The sequence below is a fragment of the Pseudomyrmex gracilis genome, unplaced genomic scaffold, assembly GCF_002006095.1.
Source record: "Pseudomyrmex gracilis isolate BER0280 unplaced genomic scaffold, ASM200609v1 scaffold_188, whole genome shotgun sequence".
In the NCBI taxonomy this organism is placed as follows: domain Eukaryota; kingdom Metazoa; phylum Arthropoda; class Insecta; order Hymenoptera; family Formicidae; genus Pseudomyrmex; species Pseudomyrmex gracilis.
The window spans coordinates 100,214-120,209 of NW_018020772.1; the positions used below are offsets into that span (position 1 = coordinate 100,214).

The 19,996-nt window shown below is 36.0% G+C and overlaps 1 protein-coding gene across 1 annotated transcript; it reads left to right on the forward strand.

Annotated features, from left to right (window-relative positions):
• LOC109858104 (UDP-glucose:glycoprotein glucosyltransferase) lies at positions 1–7,930 on the forward strand. Its single transcript, XM_020435019.1, has 23 exons — positions 1–233; positions 584–797; positions 883–1,118; positions 1,193–1,375; positions 1,447–1,616; positions 1,727–1,919; positions 2,016–2,229; positions 2,322–2,542; positions 2,628–2,849; positions 2,935–3,293; positions 3,364–3,610; positions 3,694–3,885; positions 3,966–4,224; positions 4,307–4,415; positions 4,525–4,710; positions 4,794–5,000; positions 5,090–5,482; positions 6,048–6,222; positions 6,336–6,518; positions 6,615–6,890; positions 7,028–7,144; positions 7,244–7,382; positions 7,475–7,930. The coding sequence occupies exons 2-23, from the start codon at positions 584–586 to the stop codon at positions 7,510–7,512; spliced, it is 4,533 nt and encodes a 1,510-aa protein (XP_020290608.1). The 5' UTR covers positions 1–233; the 3' UTR covers positions 7,513–7,930.
• The last annotated feature ends 12,066 nt before the right edge of the window (positions 7,931–19,996 follow it).

A 19,996-nucleotide genomic window follows, 5' to 3' on the forward strand; every position in this document is an offset into this window, starting at 1 on the left:
ACGCCCGACGCCGACGGCCCGAGGAGTGGAGGAGTCGTCAGCTCGAATGCCGTTTACTATCGGCTGGCAATTCGTAAATACGTGTAATATACGTCACCGAATGATAGTAGCGTGTTGCTTTGCCCACTCGTGTTGTTTCGGGATATTGTGCGTGCGGCACGTACGCTTCATGGATTGGCTATAATTGTTAATACACATTTTCTTTGCGACTGATATAATTTTTTAGAAAAAAGGTACGTAAAGATTCGGCAATTTTTTTCAGGTTATCGATGATGACATTGAAGTACACGTATATTACAACATGTTTATTCCTGTCAATCATTGATTGACGCGGCGTTAAAAATTTTTTATGTTCTTAACATTTTATCGAATAGAAATAGCACGCACACATATATACGTTACAAGGCAATTCGCAGATTTTTATTGAAGAATTTGCCACGTAAAATTCTGACGAAATGCTCAACAAAGTGTTTCGGAGTTTCAATCATCATTTTTTTCTTATGGAATTTATTGTAATTAAAAATTGCAGCGGTAATGACGTATTTCTTGATCATTTTTGTTTTTTCTATTGCATTTGTTGCAGATGAGAGGGCTTATATATTTTTGTATACTTTTGTTATGTTCCACTCAGCTTGGGGCTGATAAAAAGATCAAGTATGTTACAACTTTGATCGACGCCAAGTGGAACGAAACACCTCTTGTTTTGGAAGCAGCTGAATATCTCAGCGACGAAAATCCACGTTACTTTTGGAAATTTATTGATGCATATTCTCAAAAAATTAGTAATCTTGTAATAGGTAATTGTTCAAGTTATTGATTCAAGTTGACTTCAGAGTATCTTTTATTCTGTTTGCTTATCTTTTTTAATTTATTTGTAAACAGGTACGGAAAAGGAGAACTATGATATAATTCTGGAATTGATTAAAAGATATTTGTCCACATCAGAAATAGCAGTGTTTAAGTTAGGATTATCTTTGCGTATTTATTCCGCTCGTGTTGAAATGTTTTCTCAAATGGCTGTGAATAAAAATGTTTCCTCACATGGATGTAACAATATTGTTGACATTGGTGGAACATTTACATGTTCTTTGGAAGACATAGACAGATTATTAGAACAGGTTGGTAATTTGTATCTCTTGTTGTTAATATACTTTTAGTTTAGTAGCTTTATATCACATTGAATTACCTGCAGGATGTGTGGAAAACCACAGATACTTACGATGTAGACCACAAGTATCTAAGCACAACAGAATCTGACAAAGCAATAATATTGTATGGCCAAATTGGAACTCCAACTTTTATCGAGTTTCATGAAAAGTTGAAGAATATAGCGGAAACAAAGGGAATTAATTATATTCTTCGTCACTATGTGAAGGTAGCATTAGAAATTATATATTTTATAAGTATATTACCTGTATAGTAGCCAACAGTCATCAAAATTTACAGGACAGGATGGATAAAAAATTGCGTTTATCAGGCTATGGTGTGGAGTTGCAAATGAAATCTACAGAATATAAAGCAACTGACGATTCGGATATAAAAGACACGGAGAAGAGCTCAGAAGTGACGAGCGATGGCATGGAAGAAATTGAAGGAATCAACTTTATGACTTTAAAGTAAGGTGGTTAGTAAGAAGTGTAAGATATTCCTGTTTGTATTTTTTGTACATTACATCGTATTGCGCAATTACCGCTGTGATTTTATGTTTATCTTTTTTTTTTTCTAGACAGTTATATCCAGATCTACAAGCGGAATTGGACAAAATACAAACACATTTATTAGACACTAGTCATGAAATAGGAGCCTTCAAGGTTTGGCAATTTCAAGAATTGAGTCATCAAGCAGCTGAAAGAATTATGAAGTCTTCAGCAGATGCGTTAAATGTGCTAACTGATATATCGCAGAACTTTCCTATGCAAGTATGTGTATTTTATTTTTAAAACAAGACTGTTAAACTATTTATAAAAAATATATATCTACACAAAATTTTCTATGCAATAAAAATTGTTTTACAGGCAAAATCATTAATTAGAACAAAGGTGAATAGTGATATGAAAGCGGAGATGAAATTGAATCAGGAAATATTTATGGCAAGTCTAAATATACAACCGACTGATACAGCTCTTTTCGTCAATGGCTTGTTTTTTGATTTAGAAGCCATTGATGTTTTAACGTTGTTAGAATCTTTGAGAAGCGAGTTACGAGTAATGGAAGCTCTTCACAGAATTGGTACAGGACAATTATATATATATATATGTATATTTTTTTAGTGTATTAAGTTTTTTGCGTATATACAATTATATTTTCATAAATCTTTGTAGGTTTTAGTAATAAAAAAATGAGCAAACTGTTAGCTTTGGACTTATCTGGAAGTACGGACAGTCAAACTTTTGCGATGGACATAAGAGATTCTGCAATTAATTGGATCAATGACATTGAGAACGATCCACGTTACAGCAAGTGGTCGCCGTCGTTAACCGAATTATTACGACCAACGTTTCCCGGAATGATCAGGAATATTAGGAGAAATATGTATAATTTAGTTAGTGTCGTGCTGTATAATCTTCGAGAAATGACAATTATATTTACTATATTTTGTTTAATAAATATATTTTGTTTTTATTCAGGTACTAATAATTGACCCTTTAAGTAGCGAGTCCGCGTCATTGTTGTCTTTAGCACAATCATTTTATGCACATTCTGTGCCATTGAGAATAGGATTTGTTTTTGTGACGAATTACAATACATCCGTAACAGGTTTAATGGATTCCAGTGTCGCAGTCAACAATGCTTATCATTATTTTGCCGACAGTAAGAGCTCGAAAGAAGCTTTGAATTTCTTAATACAGGTAAAAAAAAACTTTGTATCAATTGAACTATTCAAGTAAACTTACTCGCTACCGTTGATATTAACAAAATAAATGTTTGTCATAGTTGGGACATTTTGTCGGGCCGAATGGCGCGGAAATCGACGATATCAAACGAGTTATCCAGTCCATAGACTCGTCCGCTGATACGGATTACATTCTTGGTGAAGAATCAGAATACGACGTGGGTCGGCATTTGGCTCACGATTTTATAAAACGATGCGGATTTAAAAAATTTCCACAAGCTCTGTTGAACGGTGTACCGCTGATGCCCGTTCAGGCAAATTTCGAATCCTACGAGGAAGCTGTCCTGTCTAATATTATGTTGCAAACACCTATTCTGCAAAAAGCAGTCTATCGAGGTGAAATAACGGAAGGAGATGATGTTGTTGATTTCCTCATGAACCAACCCAATGTTATGCCACGGTATGTAAGTTTTTAAATCAAGAGCAATATTTTAAATGTTCCACAGTAGACTAATTGCATCAATCTTCAGACTGAACGAACGTGTTTTAAAAGTTGATAAGAATAAGTGGTTAAATTTAATTGGTTCGATTCCCGAGGATGAGGATTACACTAAATGGAACAGTCCTCAAGATTTATCAACTTACATAATGAAGAACATGCGGTATTTCTTTGTGTCGCGACGCAGTACCACACATCACTTCTACTCTTTCTGGATTGTAACCGATTTGAAATCATTGGCTGGCCGACAATTACTGCGAGAAGCACTTGAATATGTAGTAAGTTCAAAATTAAATTTATATGTATATAACGTACGTTAAAATATATATAGAATTCTTATTATTCTCTTTTTTTTATATAGGAAATAAATACTGATGCACGAGTTGGCGTTATCATCAATGCGGAAAATGATGCGAATGTGAAATCCGATATTAATAAAATCGTTCTTGCTGCATTGAGTGCATTATCGCCGGAAAACGCTATACTATACGTACGTAAAGTTCTCAAAGAAGCCAACGCAGATCTCATTGCCGATGATAAATTTGAGATTGAGGTAAGACACGCGTGTATGTGTGTGTGTAATATACACGTTTACTATTATTATTGTTAATAATTTAATTTAATGATTATTAGGATGAATCTGTTGCGGCGTTGTTAGAAAATCAAAATCCGATATTGTCATTGCACCGACATTACGTAGCAAATGTATTGAATGTAGAAATAGGAGACAGAGCAATTTTATGCAACGGTCGTATTATTGGTCCTTTAGATAGCGATGAAGAATTTACAAGTGACGATTTTTCTCTGTTAGAAAGATTTAGTCAAAGCAGTTACGGAGATAAATTGTTCATAAAATTGATGAAAGATGAAATCTTTAACGATGATGAATACGGTATTGTGACAATTTGTTCAAAACAGTAGTGTGTGTTTGAATTGTTACGTCAGAAATAATTAAACATTTATATTTCATTCAGAAAAAGGTGAAATCACAAATGATATGATCATGAAGATTACTTCGCTTTTGGTACCACGGCCACAAACTCGAAGTCGGTACGATGTTCCTTTCCATGGAGACGATCACAGGTAAATTAATGATATTTTTACGAAATAAATTAAAACTTTTGAGATTAATATGTGAAACTTCTAATTGATGGTATGTATTATATTGTAAAAACGTCACATTCTTTTGCAGTGTTATAAAAATTCCAGCGAACAATCCCGATGAGGTTGCCTTCAATTTCATTGCCATTGTAGATCCGGTTTCACGCGGTGCTCAGAAATTGGGCTCGATATTAAAAACTCTGCAGCAAGCATTGAATTGCAATATAAAAGTATTTTTGAACTGTTTAGATAAGAATAGCGATATGCCATTGAAGAGGTAAAGCAACAGCCCAAGTTGTCTTCATAATTTTGTCTTCTTTTTGAAACTACAATATTGTATCTATTTATTTTTTTTTCTAGTTTCTATCGATTTGTGCTTGAACCAGAGCTGCAATTTACAGCGGAAGGAGATATCAGTGGTTCTATTGCAAAATTCACTAAACTTCCCACTTCATCCTTGCTGACACAGTATATTCACGCACCCGAAAATTGGCTCGTCGAAGTGGTTCGCAGTGTTTACGATTTAGATAATATTAAACTCGATAACGTCGCGATGGGCGTGCACAGGTAAAGTTGTCGAGATATTTCTCACGATATATTTGTCTGTCTCTGTTGCTTTTCTCTTTACGAAGTTTTATTATAATTTTGTATTGTAGTGAATTCGAGCTGGAATACCTGTTACTCGAAGGTCACTGTTTCGAAGCAATAGTTGGCAATCCACCGAGAGGTCTTCAGTTCACATTAGGCACCGAAAAACGACCCGTAATGGTCGATACTATAGTAATGGCCAATCTGGGATATTTCCAACTCAAGGCGAATCCAGGCGAATGGATGTTACGACTACGACAGGGACGATCCGCGGAGATATATGACTTTACCAGTGTCGAAGGCCAGGACGTCATTCAGAATGGCAACGACGTGAAAGTTCTGATAAGTTCCTTAAGGAGTCACGTGCTGAAGGTCAAGGTTTCCAAAAAGCCGGACAAAGTAGGAGTCGATCTTTTGTCGGACGACGAGAAGGACGCCGGATTGTGGAATTCCATTTCTAGGTACGTTAGATCGGCTGGATTTGCACACGTTTCAATGATTTCCTTAATGCTGGGTGTTGGTACTTAACATGCGTAGAGTGGAAAATTCTGTTACCTTTGGACTTAACTTTCATTTATTCTCTCTTTTTTAGCATTGCCAAATTTTGGTAAGCTTTTCATTATTATGTAGTTAAATACTTTTATATGTAATTTTCTATTAATATACGTATTTTTTAATTAATATACACGTATTTGAATAGAAAAACTCCAGAGGGTGTGTGTTTGAATAAGTTATTATAACAAAGAAACATATTTGTGGCTTGGTATTTTATTAACATCGGAATTAAATTGTGATCTCAATGTATTTTCAATAACAGATCATTCAAATTAGTTAGTCGCATCGCAAGTCACCAATATGTGTATTCTTGCCCGGCCTTGTTAACTTGTGAACTAATTTATCATCGCCTTGACAAAGCTTGCTTTAATTTGAACAGCTTATCGGCTGATATAAAATAGCTAAATTGCTATTGATCCTGATTTTTAATATATTTTACTTTTAACATTACGTTATATTTTCAACACTTAGGACGTTCACATCGGATGAGGGCGAGGACCAAGATGAGAAATTGAACATCTTCTCTCTCGCCTCCGGTCATTTGTACGAAAGATTCTTGAAGATCATGATGTTAAGCGTTATTAAACATACCAAGTCTCCTGTGAAATTCTGGTTCTTGAAGAATTATCTCTCACCGACATTGAAAGTAAGCAGTTATTGTTTAACATATATTGGAACTTATCTTATCTTATAAATACACAGTTAAAAATAGTTGCAGATATAAACGACAAATATATCTTTTTTTTTTCTTTAATATAGGACTTCTTGCCGCATATGGCCAAAGAATATGGTTTCGAGTACGAACTCGTTCAATACAAGTGGCCACGTTGGCTTCATCAACAAACCGAAAAACAGAGAACTATTTGGGGATACAAGATCTTGTTCCTCGACGTGCTATTCCCGCTGAACCTCAAGAAAATAATATTTGTCGATGCTGATCAGGTAAATATAAATTAAAAGTAAATTTAAAAAATTTTTAATATAAATGTAAATGTCTTTCAAATTAGAAAAATATTTTACTCGATTGTTTTTGAACAGGTGGTAAGAGCGGATTTGAAAGAACTAGCGACTATGGATCTCCGCGGCGCGCCGTATGCGTACACACCGTTTTGCGATAGCAGAACCGAAATGGACGGATTTAGATTTTGGAAGCAAGGATATTGGAGGAATCATTTGCAAGGACGAGCTTATCACATTAGCGCGTTGTACGTAGTGGATTTGAAACGTTTCCGCCGTATTGCAGCCGGAGACAGGCTGCGAGGACAATATCAAGCATTGAGTCAGGATCCAAATAGCTTATCAAATCTCGATCAAGTAAGTAATTTGATATCAAAATTTTTTTGAAGATACGAAAAAGATAATAAACCGTATAAGTTTAATTTAAGTTTAAATTATCAAAATCGTTACGGTGTTTTTTTGTCTGTGAAAACAATCAGTAATGATGATTTCAGGATCTGCCTAACAATATGATTCACCAAGTAGCTATCAAGACACTGCCACAGGAATGGCTCTGGTGCGAAACTTGGTGCGATGACGCGTCGAAAAAGTACGCTAAGACCATAGATTTGGTGCGTATTTTTCACATATACATCACAAAAATTAAGTAGATAATCATATTTTCTCTTTTGTTACAATGAACGTTTCTTTTTTTCATTTCTTCTATATAGTGTAATAACCCAATGACTAAAGAAGCTAAGTTACAAGCAGCCATGCGTATCTTACCCGAGTGGGTGGGTTACGATGAAGAAATTAAAGCTTTGCAACAGAAGGTGGAGAATGCAAATAGACAAACGGAGAAAGAAAGTGGTATGTCTCTCACGTTACGTTTCTCGATAGTTTTTTTTTACAAGATTATGTTTGAGATTATTTGTTTGGTTTTTTTTTTTTTTTTTTTGCAGAAACCGTCGATGATGTCTCGAAGCACGAAGAACTGTAAATTTAGACCTATGTACAATTGTAATTGTGACTCTTGTGCAAAAAATTTGAAAAAAAAAAAAAAAAAAAAAAAAAAAAGAAATTTTATACAGTTGTGTAAAAAGAAATTTTCTGTATTTGGTAAGTTGATTAAGCGTTTATACATAAACTTTCTATATATTTCATGTTTGTATATGTGATACATCAACACTTCGCATTCAAATAACTTGCCACCGATGATGATTGCAAACTTGTCCTAAATAATTATTGCATTGAAATTTCTTCGAATCTAGCAAATTCATTAATAACTGATTAACTGGTTGTTGAGATTGCAGTATTCCAGTTATTCATGAACATACATTTCTGTTCATGTTAAACCAATTGTGATTTTTATTATTATCTACTATGCTAATTATAAGGAATAAAGTAAACAAGTGACATTTTTTGTAAAACATCTTTATATATTTTCTCCTATCTGCGACAGATAATAAAAAAACAAAACTTCAACAATACGTGGAAATAAACGCTACTCGGCGTCGCGATATAAAAATCAATTTTTAATAAACGTCCAAGTACATTACGTTATTTTGTGCAAAAATAAAATTTATTTGCACTTTTAGAAAATTCGTCAAATCGTCATTTCTGATCGATTCTTTGATCTCGATGCGAGAGACTCACAGTTCTCGCATCGAGATCAAAGGTTCGAATCCCGATGATTTGAAACGGGTCGGTTATCCGACAAATATAAGCAGCAATAATAATTGTCGACTGAAAGTGCAAATCTTTAATGAGAAATCCTATATCTGTATTTCGGTAGGAGACAACTGTCGAGTGGTTTGGAATCTGAGAGCGTTAAACATTTCGTTTATAAATTAAAAACAATGACGTATATATATGTCTAGGCAGCAAAAAGATTAAATTTGTAAATACAATGGTTTATTGTTATTGTTTTATTTTTTTTATATTTTGTTTTTCTAAATTTTCATTTTTTTGTATCACGTCAGATGTTATCTTTTTGATTAATTATGCTTTGTATATCAGAGTTTTTGTTTGTTTATAGAAGTAAATTAATATTCCATAAATAGTAAAAACATTGATGGAGAAAATATAGAAATATATTGATATACATATGTAATTTATATTATATATTTGTATATATAAATTTATATCATTTCGCATATATTTACTATGTTATGTAAATATTTTTTCACAGACTCGGTGATCTCGACGTGTTCTTTCCTCCTCCCACCGATCTCATTATTAATAATGTGTTTTTGTACTAATGTTACAAGTATATGTATCTTGATATATATATATACAGATCATTGCACGCGGTAATGACGTGACGCGTTTGTTTCCCTGTTTTGTGTGATAACTTATTTTGATCGCGGTACCCAATGAAGCGAATCAGAGCGAAACGATCGAAGAAATTCGATAAGCATTCACGCGCGCGATAATCTTCGACTTCAAATACAAACGATTAGAAGAACAACGGCAGAACATCGACCCGACACGCTTCTTGTCGAATTTTTTCCTTCTATCGCTCGTGATCTCTGCGATGATCTTGCCCCGATCGAGGGAGATCGAGGGCGGCAAAACCAACAACCAATTTCGCGCGCGATAAAATGTTCTATCGTTCGAATCATCTGATCTCACGAAATTGACAGAATGCGTGAAATCCAGAAATCTGATTCACAGATCTCGTCATCTCGCGCGCGTTCGCATTTCGGAGCGTTCGTTAATTTTATATCAGCGTCTCTTTCCCGAGAGAGATATTGAACAGATTGATCTGGGCCGCCGTTCCGTGCGCGCCGTTTCCTCCGTGACGCGCTCGTATTATTTTATGTAAACATACAAGGAGAGCCGCACACAAGCCGCACCACGCACTCTAATGACATCTTCCGACACATCGTAACCCTGCGCTGTGCGAACTTGTCTTGCTTTGCTGCGCGCGGCCAGTTTGGCTCGGCTTTAGCTTGGCTTCCATCAATTGTCCGATGTTCGCGTGCTCGCGTCGTCGCTTGCGTTCCTCTTCGTCGACGATCCGTCAGGAAAATTTAATATACAGAAGAACGCAGCAGATTTGCAAAGATGACATCCGAAATGTTGGCCATTAATCAAAACGAGTGAGTGTTTCTTCGATAACGTGTGTGTTTTGTTATTGTTCTTTTCTCTCTCTCTTTCTGTCTCTCTCTCTCTTTCTCACTACAATAGAATCTCTTCTTGTATAAATTTGTATTTTGATAAACGTTGTGACACGCACGCGTGAATTTGTTGTTGAATTCTTTCGTTCAATGATTCTCTGAAACAAACGCGCGCGCAAAACTACTAAGTACTTGCGCCGTGTAAAATTTGTAAAATAAAAATTTATTTCATTTTACAAAACACTGGAAACTGGTAAAAATGATAAGACCATTGAAAAGACAAATTAGTTTCATTTTTTTTTTTTTTTTTTTTTTTAATTTCTTCATTATTGCGTATTTTCGCAATGGTATAACGCGGCTAGCTCTTATTACCTCTTTATTTACGGCAAATGAACGAATAATCGAGTCACGCAAAGTTGTGTGTCTGTGTATCGAGGACATATTAAATATTGAGAATTCCACACGTTTATCATGTGGTTTTTATCACATCGATTTTATGGTTTATCGTTTTTATATCTCAATTTTTAAAAGATACAACACAGAGGTCACGTATTTTACAATACCATATTTCTTTCCCGCTATCTCTCGTACTTCGACTTATGTTATTGTTTTTTGTTTTTGTTTTTTTGTTTTTTTGTTTTTTTAATCTGGACGTGCGTTTCCGCGTAGGTGTGAAAAATATGATCCTAAATATCCAATTGTGTTACACAAAACCCTACTCCAGATTTTACGACACACACGTGCTCCCGAAAAAGTTGGTAGAAAATGTAGTCGCGTTAGCAGCGGTTGGTGTAGTCCGCGATTTAGCAACGATAATGTCGGTCACCGCGAAAATGGACTTCGGCAACATTATCAACGAGTAAATAATTTATTTAATTACTTCTGACTTTCATTCGTTCGCTTTTTTTTTTTTTTTTTTTAATTAAGCAGTCTTTCCATTTCACGTGAGACAGGTTTCCATTTTCAAAATAATTTAACGTAACTAACATTTTATTCATCTTATATATAATTACAAATTAAATTATTTTTTAACAGATGTGATCAAATTTAATTATTTAATAATAAACGCGCGCATTTATAATATTCTTAACTAAATATATATCATCCGTTGTGACGTAATTTCAACGTATACATATTATGTAACGTATACTATATTATGTATTACAGATATAATTATGGAAGGTAGTAATTTTCGAGAAGATATCATATAACGACGTCTTACGTTTCTGAAACAAAATAATTTCGGACTGGATGTATAAAACGCTCAATACAACGCGATCGTGAGAAAAAAAAAAAAAAAACACCGGAAAAATGACACTACTGAAACTTGGGGCTGATGAAATTTCCATACCCGTGTCAAGTTGTCGAACAATGTTCGATTTCTTATAGAGATAACTGTCAAGTATTTTCACTCAGGTCTATTTATTTTTCCGATGTTTTATCGGTGTTCGTCACACATATATAGATGTGTGCGATCAGTGTGTGTGGTTACACATTTGAGCAATAATTATGATGTGTAATAGTCATTATCATAATATTTACAGCGTATGCATAATGAATAAGCGACCAAACGCATTTCAAGATTCCGTGAATTTGCGTCAAGCGACGGGAAATACTAGGTACTTGATTTTTGCGCTAATAGTTAAGAATGCGTATCTATCGTCGTATAAATTAATAATAATTAATTTTTTCGGGCAACAAAAAAGACTTTAACACTGAGATGTGTTTCAACATTGTTGTAAATTTTATATTTGATTAATTCTTTTATTTGATTAATTCTTTTATTTATTAATTCTTATATTTTATTTATTTTATTAACTCTTTTTTAAATTTTTAATTTAGGTCTTTGTTGTGTAAAAGAGACGATCACAAAATATAACGGCGTAATACCGATGAGCGTTTTTGAAGAGTAAATCGATTCTAGATCGATCGTCGATTGATTTTATATTTAGAACTATCTGCTATCAGGTTTCAACGCACGATCAAAGTGTAATTTTCTAGTGTCGACGAGCGATCGATAAGCTACGTTCCTGTTCTATACTCGTCGGATATAGAATAGGATTTGTGTGTGCTGAGAGAAACTGAGTTGTAAAAATTTGTTTTTTTTTTATTTTATCGCTCGATGATTTTCGAATCGCTCCGCTGCTCGTGCTGTAGTAGGTGCGCGCAGTGCGGTGCCTCTCCACGTGGAAAGTTAACCGACCGTATCGCGGTTGGTTTTGTGCATCGCCATTCGCTCAGTCTCGATCCGCGATTCATTGCGCGATCGACGATCGTTTGCGCGCACTTTCGCAGACTTTTGGTTTTTATTCCGAGATCTACCAAACGTGTGAAATCGTGGAAGAGCTCGCGCGGGTGGACGGCCGATATTTCGCGAGAGATTTTTCGGGAGAAGCGTCGATTGCTATGCCGCAATTCTTTTTTTTTCTCAAGAATTTGTGAAAGTGTGAACGACGTGTGTCGCGCAAAATCGATCGAACGATCGCCGATTTTGCGATTGAGCGCGCTAAGTGACTCTCGAGGAAAGGCTCTGACGGTCGTTTTCTGAGTGTCATCATCTCGTTCGAGACTCTCGAGCGAAAATGATAAGACAAGTATCGCGACCGACGTAATTATATTGATGGAGGAACGCGTCAATGCGAGAGAGAGAGAGAGAGAGGGAAAGAGAGAGAAAGAAAGAAAGAGAGATAAATCGACAATCGACTTTGCGCTCGACGATAAATCGCGCGAATAATTAGCGCGATTGTTTGAATCGCGTCGCGAGCGCGATAACCCGGATCCAATTTGTGAAAGCGTCTAGTGATCAGTTAGTTATTAATCGGTTCGCAAATAACTTTGAAAAACTGGCGGTGACGACGACGAGAAGTTCATTCGTTGAGATCGCTCGTAGAGAAAACACAATTTTTTTATTTTCAGGTTTGAGTTTGAAAGAGGGAAAGAGAGAAGGACATTCGATTTTTTTAAAACCTCTAGAGATCTATCGGTTTTAAACAAACTGCAATTTGACGTATTATTCGCGAGATTAAAAAAAAAAAAAAAGACGATATTAACGTCACAACGATGCGTTGAAACATTCCGGAGCGTGTGTACGTTTTACAAAATTTTGATTGCGGGGACGTTCGACCGATTGTACACGAGACACAATATCTTCTCTGAACGGAGATAGAGGAAGGAGAGATAGAAAGAGACGGAGAAAGAGAAAGAAAGAGAGAGCAGATAGAAAGGGAACGAGAGAGCGACGCATCAACGGGTGGGGATTCGGCGATAAAGACAGACTATTGAAGAAAGGCAGAGCAAAAGGAAGAAGAAGAATAAAAAAAAAAAAATCCACGAGAAGAGAGTGAGAGAGGGCCGATCGTCGATGTTAAGCGTTTTATCTGTCGGACTGTGTGGGTCCGCCGAACGATGGATCCTCTCTTCGTGCGAGAAACGCCAAGCGAGTATCTGTCGTTCTCGCTGTGAGTTCGACGCGGTGTAGTTCATCCGTAGTCATTCCGGAGAACGACCGACATCACGACGACGACGACATATTACAACAACAGAGAGAACTCGTTTGTGATTACAACACGCACAGTCACCGCCTCCGCCTGCGCGCGCGCGCGCGCGCGCACGAGAGACAGAGAGAGAGAGAGAGAGAGAGAGAACTCTTTCCGTTTTCCTTTTTATCTTCTGGATACATTGACGTTCGCGCGTGCAAAACGGCCGATTGTCGAACCGATCGTGTGGAAGACAACGACAACGAGACAACGTCGACCGCGATCGGCGGTCCACGGACCCGCGCGAGCTGGCTGGATCCGCGATCTCTCCGCTCCAGGATCGATCATGGACGACGAGAAGATCAAGCTGTGAGTTCGCTTCTAGAGAGAATCGCTGTTTGTTCTCGCTGCGTGTGACTTCTCCCGCCGAGCGAGTTTCCGGAAAAGCGAAAAAGACATCACGCGAGAGAGAAAGAGAGAGATAGAGAGAGAGAGAGATCGGCAGAGGCGGTTGCGTGGCGCGGAAAATTTTCACGATATCGTGGAAAATCTCGCAAGTTCGTTAAGTAAAACCTGGCGTGTGATCGATTCTTGTTTTTAAAAAAAATATTTCCTCGCTTAGCATTCGATGTGTGTCGGAAAATTGAAGATCAAATCGCGTGTTGTACGTTTGCGTATGAGAGAGAAAGAGAGAAAAAAAATCGACGTTCAATCATCAAACGCTCGGTAGAATAAATGAAGAATTTTCGTTCTTTTTATCATTATATACGTGGTGTCACTTTCGAGATAAGTTTGCGAGTTTTTTTACACGAAAAAAACATTGTATTGCCAAATCGAAGAATGTTGAACGAATTGTCGATAACTGGTGACAATTAATTGAAAAAGAGAAGTTTGAGAGAGATATATATATACATGCGCGGCTCGCAAGTAATCAATCAGACACGAAATCCCTTTCGATAACACACACACGCTTGTCTTGAATCGTCCAAATATATCATAAAATGTTTTGAACACTTCACTTCTCTGAGACGAAAGACTTCTAACTTTGGCCGCGCACGCGTTTAAGGTCACTGATTAAATATTATCCTCAAACCCCCGATTGGGTATTATCTTTTTCCGATAATATTTTTAAACCGCGAGAATTTCCATCTACGAAATTAAATTCAAGCAAGCTTTATACTTTGTAATTTTTTAATTTTTCGGAAAAAAATGTTGCGCGTTCGCGTCACCTAAATTACTTACACGCGGCTGAAATTGTCAGCGCAAACCAGAATTGAAATATGCAAACGCGGTATATGTGATTTTTATCTCCCGTCGTCCGTGTTGCGCGGACGACGGATCATTGCGAGCATAGCGTATTCCCACTGGTTTTGTTCCAGTGGGAAGAGTCGTGACAGCGCGAATAATTTGTGTTGAATGAAAAATCACTCGACCACCTGTTGTGTTAACGCGCGTGCACACACGTGCGTTAACGCCGACGCGCACGGGAAAGCTGTGGCCGATTTCTCTTTCTTCGGAGGCAACATCTCTTCGCGAATTAACAAGCGCAAACGGAAACGGATTCGCGTTTTTGATTGCCACCGAAATTACACCGACAATTATCCGGCGCGCGACGTGCAATAAAATTTCCGCGCGAACAACAAGGCCGTGTGATTCCCTTCACTTTGCCACGCGACACGGTCTCTCCGATATAATTGTTGTCGCCGCATTGCGAGGACATGCGTACTAGTTCTCTCTCGGCATTAAAAAAAAAAAAAAAAAAGCACCGTTATTTCCGCCAAAACCGTCGAGTGTAACCGTCGAGTTTCCGCGGGAAAAAAAAAAACTAACAAATTAGATTTATTTTCACTGTCGTACGTACGTCGGTGGAAGTATAAAGGGCCTTCTACAATAAGATATTGGTAATAAATCAGAAGTCAGAATCAAGAAATTGACTAATCACAATTGATTATTCTTCTGTGATTTGTTTGTGATTGGTCAATTTCTTGCTTCTGACTTCTGATTTATTACTACACCGAAAAAATTGTGTTCTTGTTTTGAGGATATCCCACTTACTTTAAGTATATTTTATATTAAAATAGGCGCCAAGAAGAGTTTCTTATTTTAAGAGGAAAATCCTCTAAATAGTAATATTGATAAGAATATATACTGATTAGAATATAAAAAGTTTCTATAGAAAAACATACATATCTCNCNNTNNCGAAAAAGACTATATTCTTAAATTAAGAATATATTCTTAAAAATAAAGAATATATTCTTAATTTCAGAAGAATATCATCTAAAATCTTTAAGAAGATTTTTTAAGTATAAAATCTTCTACTTACAAGAATATAATTTTTTCGGTGTATATTCTTAAATAAAGAATATATTCTTAAATAAAGAATATATTCTTAATTTCAGATGAATATCATCTAAAATCTTGAAGAAGATTTTTTAAGTATAAAATCTTCTACTTACAAGAATATAATTTTTTCGGTGTAATATCTCATTGTAGAAGGCCCTTTATTTATATATATAATTTGTCGTGCCAGTTCTCTTTGCAGAAAACACATTTCATTTTGCGCGCGACGTATAAACTGTTTATTTTAATACGGTTTTTAATCATTTTTTTTAATCTACTCCGCACACATAAAAAACGGTAGATTATAATACTAACTAATATTTATGACAAAAAAACATTTTATATTTTACTCTTTTTTTTTGTTCTGACGATAGGAAAGGTTGTTATCTTGTTGTGACTTATCTTTTTCGTCGATTTGTTAGTTGTTTATTTCGGTTTTTTTTTTGTTTCTAGGAATTGGTTTCTTGAAGAAACACATTGCGTCAATATCAACTCTACTTGCGTCGTAAACGTATTCGCGTGCGCTACACATGTGTGATAAGAGTTACACATTTGTACGACTTTTGTCACACATTGCGTTCGCGCGTTCTCTTGCTTCGTGGACACTTGAAAAGTTTTACTCCTCGTCACGGGATATATATTTTTCATTGACCCGCCGGAAATAACGGGACCGGGGTTTCACCGTGACCTAATCACGGCGTATGAAGCTTTCGAAAAAAAAAAGACCTCGAAATACTTTCTTGATGAGACTTTTCTCCGGTTTGTTTGTCAGCAGTTCGCATGTTGCGGAAAAAAATAGGTTTTGTATAATGCGCGAGTGCGTGTAATGTAATCTGATAATGATCTGGTATTTGAGAGAGAGAGAGAGAGATTAATCGTTACTTGAGATGCGGTTATCGATAGGTGTTGGAGTTCATTTTTGTGCACACGCCTGTTTACACATACGTATATGCAACAAAACCGCAACCGGATAAGTTTACCCAATTAGCAAGTCAATGTATGTATTTAGATGCGGTCGCAAGTTCAGGAGCTGTTTAATTATCGAAATTAATTTTCATGTATGACTCATTCGCACAAAACTTGTTTTTTTTTTTTTTTTGCTTTAATTTTGTGAATGAATTAATTTATTCTCGCGTGACATACATCTAGTTGTAAAATATAAATTGATATTATTGCATATATCTCGCGTTTCGCAAGTCTTAAGTAATGGTGTGTTTGCAAAGTGAATACTTTTTATATAGCGCGCGCAATTAATTGCAATTAATGCGGTCCCGAAACGGTCTCATAGGCGTCGCCAGAAAGGAATGCGCTTTTTATTTTTCGAGAAAGTTTCACCCAAAGATAGTATTTATCTAAAACCGCGGTGCTCTCGATTTTCATAGACAAGAATTATTCAATCATTTGCTTCTATGGTTTTTTTTTTTTTATGACTTTTTACATCTAAAGTCCACCGCGACAATTAAATGGGCATTATTTTCTCTAAATTATCGTTTTTTCTAACTCTTCCCCTCGGACTTAGTTATCTTGGCAGAGAGAGAGATAATTTCGAAAATTGATTACCGTTCTATATTAATGGATTTCCATTTTCGGTTGCATCAGCGATGCGCTTACTTGTTTGAGAAACAACTAGTTTCGACGCCCGTGAGAGCAATCCGTGCTCTCTCTCTCTCTCGACGAGACGAGAGACTGTTCTCGAATTATCACGGTGTGATATTAATTCGAAACTAACGCGTGTCTCGGATGACAACGGGGAACGGTAAATCGATCGCGGTCGATTTAATCTGTGCGCTACCTGTGTGATTATTCGAGAGAAGACAATAATAATCCATCCGTAAAGTCATTCCATCAGTAGTTCAAAGTAAACTTGGTGCAACACTCCATACAACTAGGCGCTGCCAAAAGAGAACAAAAAAAAATATCTCAACAGAGTCAAAAATAAATTTCTATAGAGAATTTTGAAAAATTTTGGCAACAAATTTTGTGAATTGAATTTTCGCGAGTTTTTCTTTTAAATTAAATTCATTTAAAAAGAATAAATACGTAAAATTTTCATAATAAAACTGTAAAGCCAGTTTTATTATCGTTTCCTCGACTGACTGTGATGGCGTAAATGTGGAGGAGGTAAGATAAGCGGCGTGGTGTGTCGTGTACGAAAGGAAGTTCATCAAGGCGTATCGCTCTCGCGTAACCTCTACCGCGAGATACGTATCGAAATCCTCGCGGCAATCCTCGACATTGACGAGAATTCAAAGACTGTGCAGACGATTGCCGCCGCGAACCTTGATTTCGCGCGACTAAGAGAGGCCGTCACGAAATCTAACAGTTCGGTCACGAACTGCAGTTCGTCAACTTGTAGTCTCCGCGCGAAGGAGACACACACGTGTTCACGTGAAATTAGTGAGAGTTGACCTTCCTTCCTCGCTTTCGATAATTTTTTCAACAAATTCAGACATTCAAGGTCTTTTATTTCGCAAAGAAATTTTTTATGTAGAAGTAAGAGAGAAAGTAGATCCTACTTTGACGCTGCTATACATCCGAAATTTCCTTTTTTCCTGCTAAAGTTTTAAAGTAGGGTTCAATTCTCAGATCAGACTGCGCATTGCAGGCTCTGATAGGCTCAAAATAGGCTTTGATAAGCTCAAAGTAGGAGTAAGAAAAAAAGTAGATGCTACTTTGACGCTGCTATACGTCCGAAATTTTCTTTTTTCAAAAATTGAGGTTCAATGTAGACGCTAAATTTCGACTCGGGTAATTACGTGTTTTTTTTTTTTTTTTTTTTGAAAATTACAGAGTAAAATTGTTGGCTTTATTTTTATCTTTGCGACACGACGACGCTTTATCAAAGTAAAACGACGCGCTTCGTAATTTTTTTCTTTTGTTGCGAGAACACGGAAGACGAATTCGTTGTGTGATTTTACATTTTTCTTTCCTTATATTCGTCTACTGAACGAAAGGTCACAATGGATTATTTTATTTTCATCGATTTATTTTCCGATCGCGTGAGTTTGCACACGGCATCATTGTCATCGTCATTGAATTCATGAGCCAGATAAGGGGAAAAGAACGTGCATGACGGACGTGTGTGTTTGCACGCTTCATCATTGATATCTGGCGGATAGATAATAGCGTGGAGAAATGATAAGAAATGGTCACGTATACGTGTAATCATTGTAATGTCATAACGTGCGACGTGTATCGCCAATATGTGTTATGCATTTGAATGTTTCCGTCAACCTCATTGCGAGACATAATTAGTCGCGCGATTTAGAACTCGCTGGACGACTATTTTAAGCAAAAAAAAAAAAAAAAAACCATTTCCTCATATATGTTTCATAACGTGTCAATAAAATATTATTATTCTCTTTTCTTTTAAGAGACGAAAAAACCAATTTACAAAAAGTGTTCAACAAAAAGCGAGAAGCGCTTTGTGAAGAAATAAATTTGTCGAGTAAACAGGCAACGATGAGTAATGCACACGACGATGAGTACACGCGAGTTTACTTGAGTGTAAAATCTTATCTAAGCAACAAATCAGAGATAATTGAAAGACTGATTTTTGATAATTGCATAATAAACATTCATCGGTATCATTTCGACGTTTATTTTCTGCGCACAAACGTTCAACGCGAAGCAAACACACCGGCAATAATTAATTAATAACATGAAATATATTTGACAAGAAATGATGTGATTTATCACATATATATATTGGCATTTCTTTTCATACGCACGTAAATCGCGGGCAATTCCAAGAAAACGTAGTCACTTTCCTTCGTTACGTAACACAAAAAAACCGAGTGATCGACATGCGCCATTTATACGATCCAAGCAAAAAATAATGTTATCACAATGACCAATCGAAACTCACTTCTTAAGAGTGTTAAAACATGTTAAAACAGAATTAGAGTTGAAGACACGTTTAAATTGATGAAATAAAAATTATTTAACCAAGAAATTTATAAGGCCTTGCGAGCCGTTTCCAGGATGTTGAGCGGAAACTGTATACGTGTATATACATATACCTATATATAAATACTCACTTATAAAAATTTACAAGTTGAACTTGTTACATGTGTATGCACACATGCAACAAGTGCATGTGTATATATATATACACGTGCTTGTTGCATGTGTATATATATATATATGTGCATACACATGTAACAAGTTCAACTTGTAAATTTTTATAAGTGAGTACTTTTTGAATTGAAATCTTAATTCTTAAAGTTTCTTGGTTTCCGCTTCAACATCCTGGGAACGGCTCGTATAAGGCCTTATAAATTTCTTGGTTTAATTTCAACGAGCCTTAAGTTATTATTAATTAATTTTAATGTGTGTAGATAAGCTCCAATTATTTAAAAATTTCAAGGAAAATTGTCTATTTGAAGAAGCAGACACAGATGTAATGGTGTAAAAATATAAGCTTGATATTTATTAAATAAATAATGATACTTGGCTATTGAAGCAAATAACACAGTTATTAGAGTGTATGTGATTAATCCGTTTATTATATAATTAAATAAATAAATAAGCATAAACGCTTTC